The sequence below is a fragment of the Populus alba genome, chromosome 6 (assembly GCF_005239225.2).
Source record: "Populus alba chromosome 6, ASM523922v2, whole genome shotgun sequence".
Taxonomy (NCBI): Eukaryota; Viridiplantae; Streptophyta; class Magnoliopsida; order Malpighiales; family Salicaceae; genus Populus; species Populus alba.
The window spans coordinates 25411126-25427646 of record NC_133289.1 but is presented as its reverse complement, the minus strand read 5'-3'; the positions used below and the strand labels follow the sequence as shown (position 1 = coordinate 25427646).

At 34.8% G+C, this 16521-nt stretch overlaps 1 protein-coding gene across 1 annotated transcript in view; it reads right to left on the bottom strand.

The window, feature by feature from the left end:
* The window catches only part of LOC140955715 (uncharacterized), a 106550-nt gene that overhangs the window by 39834 nt on the left and 50195 nt on the right, over positions 1-16521 (bottom strand). Inside the window, 3 exon segments of the mRNA XM_073409896.1 lie at positions 12693-13658; positions 13794-14537; positions 14680-15911. Coding sequence (XP_073265997.1) covers positions 12693-13658; positions 13794-14537; positions 14680-15911 — 2942 coding nt within the window.

The window sequence follows — 16521 nt, the reverse complement described above, 5'->3', positions numbered from 1 at the left end:
CCTGCATTTTGGTAGGTCACCCATCAGAATGAGACCATCTTGTATTTGGATAGGTCACCCATCATAATGAGACCACACACACATTTTTGTATTGGTTCTAGTTAAAGGAGATCACCAGATGGGATCTCAGGTTATCCCAACCACACACAGAATTTTGCTTTGGTTAAAGGGAATCGCCAGATGGGATTTCAGGTTAACCGAGCTACACACTGACTTTGCTTCAGATTAAAGAAGATCACCAGATGGGATCTCAGGTTAACCCAACCACACACAGAGTTTAGCTTTGGTTAAAGAGAATCAATAGATGGGATTTTAGGTTAACCAAGCTACACACCGACTTTGCTTCGGATTAAAGGAAATCGCCAGATGGGATCTCAAGTTAACCCAACCACACATAGAGTTTAGCTTTGGTTAAATGGAATCACCAGATGGGATTTCAGGTTAATCAAGCTACACACCACTTTGCTTTGGATTAAAGGAGATCGCTAGATGGGATATCAGGTTAACCCAACCACATATAGAGTTTAGCTTTGGTTAAAGGAAATCGCCAGAGGGGATTTCAGGTTGACCAAGTTACACACCGACTTTGCTTCGGGTTAAAGGACATCGCCAGATGGGATCTTAGGTTAACCCAATCAAAAGGGCAGGTCACCAATGAAAATAGACCAGTGTGAGTATATGAGCAGGTCGCCCCTGAAAATAGACCAGGTTTGAGTGTGTGTGGTTAGGTCGCCCCTGAAAATAGACCAATTTTCTTTAAAAAATAGGAGGTCACCCATGATAATGAGATCATTTTCTTTTAAAAAGTGAAGTCCTTGGATGAGCGGATCACTCAGCAAGCAAGGAATACTTGTTTTTTTCTTTACAACTTACTATACAAAACATTGATGAGTTTTGCTTTGTAAGCATTGTAAAGAGAAGATATTTGTTGCTGCCCAATTTTTGACCCATGTTTTGATAAAAAAAATTTAAAAATAAAAAAATAAAAAAATAAGGATTTATATGTGGCGATAACATAGAGCTTAAGGGCTAATATTAAGGATGCAATATGTCAAAGAGATAATTACCGAATCATATATAATTACTGCAATATAAAATACAACATGTATAGGATTTGTTGGTGTTGGTTATAAAAGACAATCTCTGCAATAATTATTGCAATATTTCCTTAAATAACACATGTAAAGATTTTCTATACAAGTGAACCTTCAGCCATATGCAAAAGGGAGGGAAAAGAAAATTTATAAAGGATATTTTTTTTTAAAGAGAGAAATTTAAAGCAAGAACAAAAACCCTTAAACTTAATTTTTTTTCTCCCGGTCGAAACCAAGCCATCGCCCCCATCTTTCTAATTTTTTTTTCTCTCTAAGCCAACCACCATCAGAGCCCCTGCATTTTCGCATCTCAGCCACTGCACCCCCACAGACACCTAACCACAACACCAACACTCCCTTCTCCCCAATTTCAGCCTTTTCCATTTGGCTTCTTCTTCCCCTCAGCTGACTAAAGAGCACACCAGCCCCTTTGCCTTTCCATCTCTTCTTCATCCCCACACACGTCCGGTGACACGACCAAAAGATTGATGTCTTCTCCCAAGTGCAGGAGTGTCGAAGTAATAAATAACCCGGTAAGACCGGGGTCGAACCACAGAGAGGTTAATTGTATAAATTATAAATAACAATACAACAACAACAACAACAACAACAACAACAACAAACAATAACAACAATAATAACAATAATAGTAATAGTAATAGTAATAGTAATAATAATAATAATACTCAGTACGTGGCGTTGTTATACCTGAGAATGATCTAAAAGATTGGGTCACAGGTTTCCAGCCTATATACTGAGTTTATGAAAAGATGAAAGAGATATATTATATAATATAAACAGAATGTAAATAATAATAATAATAATAATAATAATAATAATAATAATAATAATAATAACAGTGATAATAATAATAACAATAAAAAGAGGAGGAAAAAATTAATGAGAACTTTGAGATGGAAGATTAATGTAAGGATTAAACAATGATAAAAATAAATGTCTAGGTTAGAGGATCCACCAATGGTATTTCAAACAAGTATAGTATAAACTCTTATTATTCAACCGGAAACCACACACAAAGGAGGTTCCAATTGGCTGATTTGTCATTAATAGCTCATTATAAATTATTAACATGATCATATTAATTATCTCATTTACATAACACCAAACTTTTAAATATTATCAGGAATTCATGATGTTAATTTATGTTAACAACAAATCAAGTACCTTTCATAGCCCAGGTGTAGGTAATACCATACAGTTGGGTTATGAGAGTGCCAAGCATTTGTTGTACTAAGTATTATACAACACAAATCTAGATTAACCATTTAACAAGCAAGGTATTAAGAATTATTAAGATAAAAAGATAAGACATGTTAATATTAAACATTAAGGTTCATGTTGAGTTTATACCATACTTGTTCTTACACCATTAATGTAACCTTTTCACCTTGAAATAATAAACTTAGCCAAACATAATGAAGAAGAGAAACATAAATAAACAAAACAAGAACATAAATAAGATACAAGTTAACTAAGGAAAGGAAAGGAAATGAAAAGCATAAATAAGATATTAATGAAAGCAAAACTTAAGAATTACAAAAAAATATAAAGAGAGAAATAAAGAGCATGAACTTGATCTGAACAACCAAGCCCCTAAATACATGGTGTTGCGATGTCGTGGTCGCACAAATTAATTACCCTAGCTTAAAACACACAACACAAGATAGTATAGAGAAAGCAAGGGGTCGATCCCATGAGGAAGTTTTAGTTCAGATTTTTATGCTATATGTTATGCAATGGGGGGTTTGAATTGCAATGATTTAAACTATGACAGAAATTAAACTAGCAAATAAAATCAATTGAAATTGAAATATATCAAGAAAACAAACCTTGGTTGCAAGCACACATCCACCAACGAAAATTAGAACCGATCCTTGAAACGAAACTCCAGTTTATATTATGAATTTTATCTTTTCTTAATATTGGTTAATTAACGGATCCGCCGTATAACTAGCCCTAACCAACAAACAATCACAGTGTCCGCACTAATGATTTAATCCAATGGCAGCCTTAAGATCCAGATAAATTCATTAATCTTAACAACCAAGTTGTCAATTTGTGTTGCTATGATCGAATGTTCTCCCTAAGTTTAATAATGTAGTTCCGCTACAATTATCAAGCTTAGTTGCTTCACAAGTTTATATACCACAACTCCAGTTTTGATATCAAACTTAGCAATAGATTGTTCACAATAATAACTTAGAGTCCGCTCTAGCAATTAAGATAAACAATCATAAGAAATATACATAGGAAAACAAACATATTCATTCATAACATAAACTGAAAATAAAAGGAAGAATAAATCTCACGGTTCTTGAAATCCGAAGGTTTGTTGTGTCCTTGCAACCAAGAAAACGAGCTTAGCCTTGCATATCTATTGAACAACTACTCCTAAAGATGAAAGAATACATAATTTCTTATTTGTAGAGAGGAGAGTTTGTGTTTCCTCCCTTCTTGATTGCTTCCACCTCCTTCCACTCTCCCTCTATTTATACACAAATTGTAAGTAAGAAAATCAAAGTTCAAGTGTGAACATCAATAGATGGTGGTAGTGTGAAGGCGGCTAGTGGCTGGCTGCTGGCTGTTGTCTTGAGGTTGGTGGCTGCCTTGAGGTTGGTGGCTGCCTTCCTTGACCTCCTAGAATATTTACTAAAGGAGCTAAATTTCTGGAAACACTTGTATGTCGGTTTGGATGCTTCTGAATGGAATTTGGATTCGTTTCTTCACGCAACCTGCTTGTTGGTAGAATTCAGCTGTCATCTTTTAAAAATCATATCTCCCTCATATGACATCTTTTTTGGCTGATATTTGGAGCGTTTATAGAGCTGTGAGTAAGGAATCCAACAAAATTGAGTTTGCATCAATTGGACTTCTGAAGCGCCAGATATTGAATTTTGAATGGGAAAAGGTCAACATTGGCAGACTGCGAGATTTGACTTTGAAGGATGTGATTTCAAGGCATTTTTATTTTATATAAATAACATATGCAAAACACTAGTTAAATGTGGGTGAAACTATCGAATAATATGGTTACATCACATGGCAAATGCCTCCTTTTATAGGCCAAAATTCGGAATTATTGATTTGATGACTAATTGTTGAGTGGGTGGCCAACTTTTGACTTTGTGAAAATCCTTATCTTCTTGTCTGAATAAAACAAAAATGCTAGCATCCACTTGAAAGCATGAAAATTGTAGGAAATTGACTCAGCTTTCCAGGAAAAAAAAGTGGAGGTGATTTGGACTTCTAGAACTTCAGATATGGGCCAAACACTGAACAGTGTTTGGGCTGCAGGACATATTCGGACTTCTCCGTTGTTGCTATAATTTGGACTTGAAAACGGCCTTCTTAGATCTTGATAAAAACATGAAAGTTGTAGGCCTATATTTTATCAAATCTTTGTAAAAATTTTAGATCATTTGGATATCTAGAACTCGAGATATGACCCAATTACCGAACAGTATTCCAGTTTGGACTACACCAACGTCTCTTTTCTAAGCTTCACCCTTCTTTATCTTCAAAATTTTAGTAGTTGAATTCATCAATCAATCCTTTGATTTATGTGATATGCCTGCATTTAAGATGAACATTTACCATATATTAGGGTATTTTATAGTATTAGACTTGTTATTATAAAAACATGCTTTAGTTAAGGAGTTATTGATACTTTAAGTGCAAAATGATGATATAAAACCTTGATAAATATGCACTTTTAAGTACTAATCATCCGGCCACCACCCTTTTCACCTTAGGGCTTCAAGCATTTCGATAGAAAGATGAGTGAAATTCTCGGTTAAGCATTCACAAAGTGCAGAGTTGATAGGAGGAGGAAAAGACCATAGTCTTATTTGTTCGTTAAAGGTAGGCAGTGGAGTCGGAAGAACTACATCTATGGAACATAGAAAGAAAGTGGGATTTCATCCTATCTATGTAAACTACATAGATATATATACGAACAAACAAACAAAAAGTGAAAAAAAAAAAGAGAATGAACATGAGAGCAAGACAGGGACGAGCAGAAGGAAACAACATAAACAGACAAAAACATAAAGAGACCAACCAACATGCCTTCCCCATTGCCTTTGTCCCTTCGTTTCTATCTCTTGTTTCTTCTCCTCTAGTTGTGCAACCTTTTCTTCCATAGGCACGGTGAGCTCTGGAAAGCAATAATAGCATCTCCTCCTTCATCAGCGACGTTCACACTAGTTAGACCAACGTTGCAACTTGTTCTTCGCCAGCATATCAATCTCTTCACTGGCACTTCTCAAAAGCCTAGTCATCTTGCACTGGCTACAACCATGGAGTCATTTTCTTCCCTGACAGCCATCACTAACTTACAGCCCCTCAACCATCAGGAGCAGGTATTAGCCGAAGCAACAACCCACAGGAAAATAGAGTGATGTAACCATATTATTCGATAGTTTCACCCACATTTAACTAGTGTTTTGCGTATCTTATTTATATAAAATGCCTTGATATTCTTTGTTTATGTTTTGAAGGCACTTTTGTATGAAAGATGCAAAAAGGAGTAAATTAGAGGTAATTGACAGATTTCACGTTCAGTCGATGTTTGTGCAGAGCATGAGTTCTAGAAGTCGAAACGAAGTGATTCCAATGGCATTAAAAAGCTAACATCCATACCTTTCTAGAAATGTAATGCAAGAAAAATAAAAAGATAAAGATCATGGAAATCACATCCTTCAAAGTCGAATCTTGCAGTCTGCCAATGTTGACCTTTTCCCATTCAAAATTCAATATCTGGAGCTTCAAAATTCCAATTTATGCAAACTCAATTGTTTTGGATTCCTTACGCAAAGCTCTATAAACGCTCCAAATTTCAGCCAAAAACGATGTCATATGAGGGAGATATGATTTTTCAAAGATGAGAGCTGAATTCTGCCAGCAAGCAGGTTGCGTGAAGAAACGAATCCAAATTTCATCCAGAAGCATCCAAACCGACATACAAGTGTTTCCAGCAATTTAGCTCCTCTAGTAAATATTGTAGAAGGTCAAGGAAGGCAGCCACCAACCTCAAGGCAGCCAACAGCCACCAGACGCCAGCCGCCAGCCGCCTTCACACTACCACCATCTATTGATGTTCACACTTGAACTTTGATTTCTTACTTACAATTTGTGTATAAATAGAGGGAGAGGAGAAGGAGGTGGCAACAAGAAGTGAAGAAACACCAACTCTCCCCTCTATAGATCAGAAATCATGTATTCTTCCATCTTTAGTAGTAGTTGTTCAATAGATATGCAAGGCTAAGCTCGTTTTCTTGGTTGCAAGGACACAACAAACCTTCAGATTTCAAGAACCGTGAGATTTATTCTTCCTTTTATTTTCAGTTTATGTTATGAATGAGTATGATTGTTTTCCTATGCATATTTCCTATGATTGTTATCTTAATTGCTAGAACGGACTCTAAGTTATTATTGTGAACAATCTATTGCTAAGTTTGATATCAAAACCGGAGTTGTAGTATGTAAACTTGTGAAGCAACTAAGCTTGATAATTGTAGCGGAACTACATTATTAAACTTAGGGAGAACATTCGATCAAAGCAACACAAACTGACAACTTGGTTGTTAAGATTAATGAATTTATCTGGATCTTAAGGTTGTCATTAGATTAAATCATTAGTGCGGACACTGTGATTGTTTGTTGGTTAGGGTTAGTTATACGGCGGATCCATTAATTAACCAATATTAAGAAAAGATAAAATTCATAATATAAACTGGAGTTTCGTTTCAAGGATCGGTTCTAATTTCCGTTGGTGGAAGTGTGCTTGCAACCAAGGTTTGTTTTCTTGATATATTTCAATTTCAATTGATTTTGTTTGCTAGTTTAATTTCTGCCATAGTTTAAATCATTGCAAATCAAACCCCCCCCATTGCATAACGTATAGCATAAAAATCTGAACTAAACCTTCCTCGTGGGATCGACCCCTTGCTTGCTCTATACTATCTTGTGTGTTTTAAGCTAGGATAATTAATTTGTGTGACCGCGACATCACAACACAAAGAGAGCAAGAAAACACAGAGGGAAGAACATCCATTACACAAACACATCACACCTTCATCATTGTCTTCACCATCTCCAAAAAAAGCATCGACAAGAAGAGAAAGACAGAGACCAACACTAGTTTTACCAGCATTCTTCATTGTCTCCAGAATCAGTGATAATCGGTCGTGCGCAAGAAATACAACATCATCATCTTCGCCCATCAGCTATCAGGTAAGCTTCTGCATTCTTTCCACTTTTGAAAATTTAATTTCACGGTTACTGTGCATGCTTTTGTTATTATTCAAGTGAATTATAATTCACTTGAACAATAACTAAGGATGCACTTGTTTGCCCAGCCGGGTCACTGGTTTGGGCAAGTGACCCGGCTAGGCCGGTTGGGTTCAGTCCAACTATATTGAGCTGGATCCAGGCCCTAAAAAAAACAAGTAATATCGTTGTTTTGTTTTGTATTTTTTTTTATGGTTTTTATATTTTTATATTTTAAAAATACAAATCTTGTATTTAGAATACTGGGTTTTGACGCAATGTGACAAATATATATATATATATATATATATATATATATAATGTTTTCATGCATACGACCACTACCCTAACATCTTTTTGAATTTCCTCTTTAAAAAAAAAATATTTGAAGTTTTGAAAATATATTTTCGCATGGATTTCTTAAACACAACAAAAAAATTATTTTCTTGTATTTCTGGATTTTACATGTTTGTAGAACTCCAAAGGGTATTGGCCAATATTAAAAAATATACCAAAGTCTTAGTTTTGGGGGGAATTCATCTATTATTCACTGTTAATGTTTCGATAAAGAAATCCCAAAGGGATGAATATCCAAAATATTATTGGGAATAACTTGTTATTATTCACCATTAATGTTTGGATAAAGACATCTGAAACGACCAAAAGCTTGATGTCTTCTCCCAAGTGCAGGAGTGTCGAAGTAATAAATAACCCGACAAGACCGGGGTCGAACCACAAAGAGGTTAATTGTATAAATTATAAATAACAATACAACAACAACAACAATAACAATAATAGTAATAGTAGTAATAATAATAGTAGTAACAATAATAATAATAATAATAATAATAATAATAATAATAATAGTCAATACGTGGCGTTGTTATACCTGAGAATCATCTAAAAGATCGGGTCACAGGTTTCCAGCCTATATACTGAGTTTATGAAAAGATCAAAGAGATATATTATATAATATAAACAGAATGTAAATAATAATAATAATAATAATAAAAGAAGATGAAGATGAAGATGAAGAAATTAATGAGAACTTTGAGATGAAAGATTAATGTAAGGTTTAAACAACAATAAAAACAAATATCAAGCTTAGAGGATCCATTAATGGTACTTCAAACAAGTATAGTATAAACTCTTATTACTCAATTGGAAACCACACATAAAGGAGGTTCCAATCAGATTATAAATTGTTAACATGATTACATTAGTTATCTTATTCGAATAAAGCTAATACTTGTAAATGTTGGCAGGCATTCATGATTATAACTTATGTTAACAACAAATCAAGTTCCTTTCATAGCTCAGGTGTCGGTTATACCATACAGTATGGGCTATGAAAGTGCCAAGTATTTGTTGTACCAAGTGTTATACAACATAAATCTAGATTAACCATTTAACAAGTAAAGTATTAAAAGTGAATAAGATAACAAATATAAAACATGTTAGTATCCAACGTTAAGGTCCATGTTAAGTTTATATTATACTTATTCTTACATCATTAATGTACCCTTTTCACCTTGACATAATTAACTTAGCTGAACATAATGAAAGAAAGAAACATAAATGAACAAGATAAGAACATAAATGAGAAAGAGGTTAACTAAGTAAAGGAAAGGAAATGAAGTGCATAAACTTGATATTTATGAAAGCAAGACATAAGCAATACAAAGAGAGAAAGCAAGAGCATGATCTTGATTTGGAAACCAAGATGCCTCAATACATGGTAAGTGCCTCCTTTTATAGGCCAAAATTTGGAACTATTGATTTGTTGACTAATTGATGAGTGGGTGGCCACATCTTGACTTGGTGACAATCCTTATCTTCTTGTATGAACAAGACGTCATTGCTAACATCATAATTTGCCCAGAATCCTCGGGAATGTTCTAGAAAATTGTCTCAGCTTTTCAACAAAAAAAAGATGAGGTCATTTGGACTTCTAGAACTCAAGATATGGGCTGAACACTAAATAGTGTTTGGGCTGCAGGACAACTTCGGACTTCTTCGTTGTTCCTATAATTTGGACTTGAAAACAACCTTCTTAGATCGTCTATATGAAAGTTGTAGGCCTATGTTTTACCTTTCCATCCATATAAAATGGACCTAAATCCGAGATCTAGAGCTCCAGATATGATCCAATTACCGAGCAATGTTCCGGTTTGGACTGCACCGACATCTCTTTTCTAAGTTTGGCCATCTCTTTGTCCTTTAACTTTCAATGCTTAAACTCATCAATCAATTCTTTGTTTATGTGATAGTCCTGCATTTAAAATGAGCATTTACCATAAATTAAGGTATCTTATAATATCAAACTTGTTATTATAAAACATGCTTTAGTTAAGGAGTTATTGATACTTCAAGTGCAAAATGATGATATAAAACCTTGATAAACATGCACTTTTAAGTACTAATCACACCCCCCAACCAGCTTATTACTAGTCCCTAGTAATCAAAGCGTTAAAATAGAAAAACAATTTGCAAGTTCCACAAAGCAAGGCATTCATCATTCAACTTCCATTAATCTATCCAGATAAACAAACTCTCATTAAATTTATATTTCTGCTTCATACTTCTTAAACAAGATATTAATAAACCTTCTTTTTATGTGCTCACTGTATGAAAACATAGATGATGGGGCTTTTGTTGGAAGAAAACAATATTATGTTCGAATGTTTAAGGTTAACTTCCTTGGGTTGGGATTATTATTATTATTATTATTATTATTATTATTTTCTTTTTTTTTCTTTTTTTTTCTTTTTTTTATTTATTTATATGCACATACAACTTAAAACACAATGTATCTTTAACCCATGTAACGAGTTTTCGGCTAATGACTCCCAGACCAGTTGGTCTTAGGGCATTAGGTGTTGAGACACCCCTACGAGCTTAGTAACTCGGATTGCAGATATTGATACGTAGATAGTGCAATATTTGATTCCTTTAAGCTTTTCTCCTTAACCCATGTAACAAGCTTTGGGCCAATAGCTCCCAAGTCAGTTGACTTTAGGGTATTAAGTGTTAAAACACCCCTTCGGGCTTAATTGCTTAGGTTAGGGAGGCTATGAAACCAAACTTATCTACGTTTTTATTCATCATTATTATCACACAAAAAAAAATTTGTTTTTTTTTTGTTTTTTTTTTGTTTTTTTTGTTTTTTTTTTATGCAAATTATGTACTATCCCTTTCCCTTAGTTGTTACCTTTAACAAAAGAACATAAATAATGTAATAATCTAATGTGCAACCCACAATCATATGTTAAAGTGTGTGTGTGTGAAAATGAAGATTTAAGAATACTTGTTAAATGAGCATATGAGCAGAATCAAGTGTTAACAATATGAGAGTTTGTAAACTTAGATATTTCAAGAAGTATTCTGATAGACCTTGTTAAGAATGTTTACTAAGATGCGTCTCAAGAGTTACTTTAACAAAAGAACCCTTTTACTCTGTCATCCTAGCAACAACAGTTTTGCAAATAGTTTATGAAATAGAAAACTTTAAGGTAGAAAGATAGAGTATAGAAGACATTACCTGCAATAACGAACACTGACAAACCTGAAACACACTTAAACAAATAGAAGAAACAACAAAACACAATAATAAAACCAAAAGACACAAAGTTTTTACAAACGAAGGCTCAAATCCAATCTAAGCTTTTTACGGCTTTCCTAAGTTGACCAATTTATGCGACTCATGGAGGGATTAATTACAGGGATGAAATATTGTAGTTGGTCAATCAATTGTTCAGCAGTACCAGCAGAGATTATGATTTGTCGTGCTGAAGATGTTAGAAATTCATGTTCCACAGCATGATCAAGAAAAGACAACAACTTATCATAAAAACCATTGACATTTAACAAACCTATAGGCTTATGGTGAATGTGCAGTTGGGCCCAAGAGGAAATATGAAAGATCTCTTCCAATGTGCCCAGACCACCTGGTAAAGCAATGAAAGCATCAGCATGGCTAAACATGGCGTTTAGTCGATCAGACATTGTAGGGACCTGTAGTTCCTCTCCAATTGTTTTTCCAATGATGTCCCCAGTTGCTAAAGCTTTGGGGACAACCCCCAAAACTTGACTGCCTCCCAAAAAAGCAGCCATTGACACACCTCCCATTAACCAAGGCTACCTCCCCCATACACTAAATGAATCTTTCTCTCAGCTAGTACCCGACCAAGATGATTTGCTGATTCTAAAAACTCTTTTTCTTTCCCAGGACTGGATCCACCGAAAACATAAATATTGTTTATGTGATTACTTGAGGAACCTGTCATTTCTACACACGTCTGTATTTGATGAATGTATGGGTTGAGTAGAAATGAAGGGAAGGAAGAGAAGAATTTATAGATGAGAAATTGAAAAGGCAATCATACCACATATATGTAGGCCAGCCGTAGTCTCACTCTTTTTTTCTCTCTCTCTTTATTTATTTTGAAAAGGCATGTGTATGTACAGGTAGTTGTGATTGTGGCTCACATCTTCCCTTGGTTTTACGTCCAAGAACGGCTTAAACGCCCTCTGTGGGTCGGGGATAGGCTTCCCATCCAGTTTTCTTAAAAACTGGCAAACAGGGTCTTTTTTAGTCAGATTTCCAAGACTAAGTCGAGCATGTTTTTTATGGAATTGGGGCCATAAATCATAAATTGCACGATGCACATCTCCACTAGGGTGCGTCTCAAGAGTCAATAGAAGATTATCTAAAGACCCCTTACTCAGGCCATCCTTAATGAATTGTATTTTATCTTCACGGTTTACAGATACCATTCCTAAAGAACGACATGTCGCATTACAAGTCCATCTGGCACATTGGTGACAGATTTTCAATCGTTTTGCACGATGTTTCTTCACAAAAGTGCTTTTACCTGTTCCAGGCATGTATGAAATGAAAGAATTGGAGGACTCACCTGATAATCGGACCTTTGCTTCAATCAGCCAGCGAATATCTTCAGGAATTCCATGGTTCATTAACAACCTCAATCTTGCACATCTAGTACGGTAAATTTTTGTAATCGCATTCTGAGGCAGAGCGGGAAAATACTTTTTCAATTTTTCAAGAGTGGTGTCCATTTTCAACTGAGAATTGGGGGAGAGATTCAAAGAAAGAAGAAAGAGCAGAGAATTGCACAATTATATACACAGATATCAGTTATCATGGGAAACTGAAAGAACCGACTTAAAAGTCACGGAGTACCGTTATCCGCCATTTGACCGGGGTGAGAGAAACTACCAAAACAAAAGATATACCAAAACAAACACAAATCAATGTGAGAAAAAGAATCAATCTTTATATACAGGATCACTCAATTCAATAGAGTCATTTTCAACTGAAAAATCAAAATAAACTTTCAACCGATGCCCATTTACCTTGAAAACATTGTTATTCTTTGGATTTTCGATATCACAGGCCCCATATGGATACACATATTTCACAATAAAAGGACCACTCCATCTTGATCTTAGTTTTCCAGGAAATAAATGGAGTCGAGAATTATAAAGCAAGACTTTTTGATCAACATTGAATGTTTTTCGCAGTATTTTCTTGTCATGAAACTCTTTGATTCTTGCTTTATGAATTCTTGAATTGTCATATGCATCATTTCTTATTTCCTCAAGCTCATTTATTTGCAATTTTTGTAGCTGACTAGCATCATCAATGTTTGAATTGAAAGCTTTAATAGCCCAATAAGCTTTATGTTCAATTTCCACAGGCAAGTGACAAGGTTTTCCATAGACTAGTCTATAAGGTGACATACCTAATGATGTTTTATATGCAGTTCGATAAGCCCAAAGTGCATCATTAAGTCTTAAAGACCAGTCTTTCTGATTAGGGTTCACTGTTTTCTCCTAGATTTGTTTGATCTCCCTATTAGCAAGTTCTACCTGTCCACTCGTCTGAGGGTGATAAAGGGTGGCAACTTTGTGTGTGATTCCATATTTCTTCATTAAAGATTCAAATGGCTTGTTGCAGAAATGTGTTCCACCATCACTTATCATGGCTCGAGGGATTCCGAATCGACTTAAAATGTTTTCTTTAAAAAATTTTATCACTGTTTTGTGATCATTGGTTCTACTTGGAATTGCCTCTATCCATTTTAAAACATAATCTACTACGACCAATATATACAAGAAACCAAATGATGGAGGAAATGGACCCATAAAATCTATACCCCAACAATCAAAGATCTCAATGACAAGAATAGGATTTAAAGGCATCATGTGACGTTTTGAAATAGATCCCAACTTTTGACAATTTTCACAAGTCTTGCAGAATGCATGTGAGTCTTTGAACATGGTGGGCCAGTAAAATCCACTTTGTAAGATTTTTGCAGTTGTCTTTCTTGATGAGAAATGACTCCCACATGCCTCAGAATGACAAAATTTAATGACAATACTTACCTCATTGTCAGGAATGCATCTTTGAAATATTTGATCAGGACAATATTTGAATAAATAAGGGTCATCCCAATAAAAGTTCTTCACTTCGTTCAAGAACTTTCTTTTGTCTTGGGTACTCCAATGAGCTGGCAATTGTCCTGAAACAAGAAAATTAACAATATTAGCAAACCAAGGCATCGTAGAGACAGAAAATAAAGATTCATCAGGAAAGTAGTCATTGATTGGTGTGATGTCAGATCTCGAATCGGTTGTCAATCTTGACAAATGATCCGCGACAACATTTTCGGTGCCTTTCTTGTCTTTGATTGTGATATCAAATTCTTAAAGTAACAAAATCCACCACACCAATCTAGCCTTAGAATCTTTCTTAGAGAGAAGATATTTCAATGCTGCATGATCACTAAAAACAACAACAGGTGAGCCAAGATAAGATCTGAACTTGTCATATGCAAATACTACTGCAAGTAATTCTTTTTCAGTGGTAGTGTAATTTATTTGAGCACTATTTAAAGTTTTATTTGCATAGTAAATCACATAAGGTTTCTTATCTTTTCTTTGTCCCAAGACAGCACCCACGGCATAATCACTAGCGTCACACATTATTTCAAAAGGTAATGACCAATCAGGAGGTTGAATGACAGGAGCAGAAGTGAGCAGAAGTAAGCAAACTTTTAAGTTTAACAAAGGCTTTTTCACATTGTTCAGTCCATTCAAAAACAGTTTCCTTTGATAGAAGGTTACACAATGATTTAGATATTACACTAAAATCTTTGATGAACCTTCTGTAAAAACCAGCATGTCCTAAGAATGATCTAACATCTTTAACAGATTTTGGTGTTGGTAAGTTGGCAATTAACTCGATTTTAGATTTGTCAACCTCAATTCCTGTCGATGAAACAATGTGACCAAGTACAATGTCGTTTGTTACCATAAAGTGACATTTTTCCCAATTCAGTACAAGATTCTTCTCTTCACACCTGTTCAAAACCTTTTCCAAGTTAGTTAAGCAATCATCAAATGAATCACCAAAAACAGAAAAATCATCCATAAAAATCACAAGAAAACATTCAACCATATCACTGAATATGCTAAGCATGCATATTTGAAACAAAGTTGGTGCATTACATAACCCAAAAGGCATTCTTTGATATGCAAAAGTACCAAATGGACATGTGAAAGTAGTCTTCTCTTGATCTTCCAATGCAATTTCAATTTGATTATAACCTGAATAGCCATCTAGGAAACAATAAAATTCATGACCTGCAACTCTTTCGAGGATTTGATCCATGAAAGGTAAAGGGAAATGATCTTTTATAGTCATTGAATTAAGTTTCCTATAGTCAATGCACATGCGCCAACCAGTAATAGTCCGAGTTGGAATTAACTCATTTTTCTCATTTGTTATCACAGTGACTCCAGACTTTTTGGATACAACTTGGGTAGGACTTACCCATTTGCTGTCAGAAATAGGATAAATGATTCCATTATCTAGAAGTTTAATGACTTCATTTTTCACTACTTCTTTCATATTAGGATTAAATCTTCGTTGCATTTCTCTATATGGTTTAGCATTTTCCTCCAAATAAATCTTGTGTGTGCAAATCAAAGGACTAATTCCTTTTATGTCAGCTATGGTCCATCCTAATGCATTTTTGTGCATTTTCAGAGTCTGTAGTAACTTACCTTCTTGATGTGCATTAAGTTTGGAAGAGATTATTACTGGAAAAGTTTCATTTTCTCCCAAAAATGAGTATTTGAGGTTGACTGATAACGGCTTCAAATCAGGTTTTGGTGGTTGAACACTTGAAGGTATGGACTCAATTGATTGTGGTGGTAATTCTTCAATTTGTGGTCTCCAATTACATGCCATTGCTTCTTCCTGAAAATAAACTATTTGCAACTCGTCAGGTTCATCAATCTCAGTTTCACTAGAAGTGGTTTGAAATTGATCATAAACTAATTTTTCAATAAAGTCCACTTCCTGTAAATCATTATCATCTCCAGGTTGCTTGCAAATGTTGAAAATATTCATCTCCAATGTCATGTTTCCAAATGATAGTTTCATCAGTCCATTCCTACAATTAATCAATGCATTAGAAGTTGCAAGAAATGGACGTCCTAAAATAACAGGAATTGAATTACATGCTTCAACAGGTTGTGTATCCAAGACAATAAAATCTACAGGGTAAATGAATTTATCAACTTTTACTAACACATCTTCAACTATTCCTCTAGGCACTTTTACAGATCTATCAGCAAGTAAAAGAGTTACAGAAGTTGGTTTTAACTCACCTAGATTGAGACTTTGAAAAACCGAATATGGAAGTAAATTCACACTAGCTCCAAGATCAAGTAAAGCTCTTTCAATTTTATGTTCTCCAATAAAGCAAGAAATGGTAGGACAACCAGGGTCTTTATATTTCAAAGCATTATTATTCTGAAGAATAGCACTTACTTGTTCGGCTAAAAAGGCTTTCTTTTTCACATTCAGTTTTCTCTTCACAGTGCATAGATCTTTCAAAAATTTAGCATAGGAAGGTACCTGTTTAATAGCATCCAACAAAGGTATATTGATCCTTACCTGTTTGAAAATTTCAAGGATTTCAGAATTGTGATTGACTTTCCTTTGTTTGGTCATGGCATGAGGAAATGGAAGTGCTGGCGGAGAATCAGTCTTTTCTTCACAACGTTCAAATTCAACCCCTTCCTTACCCTCAGAGATTGACTC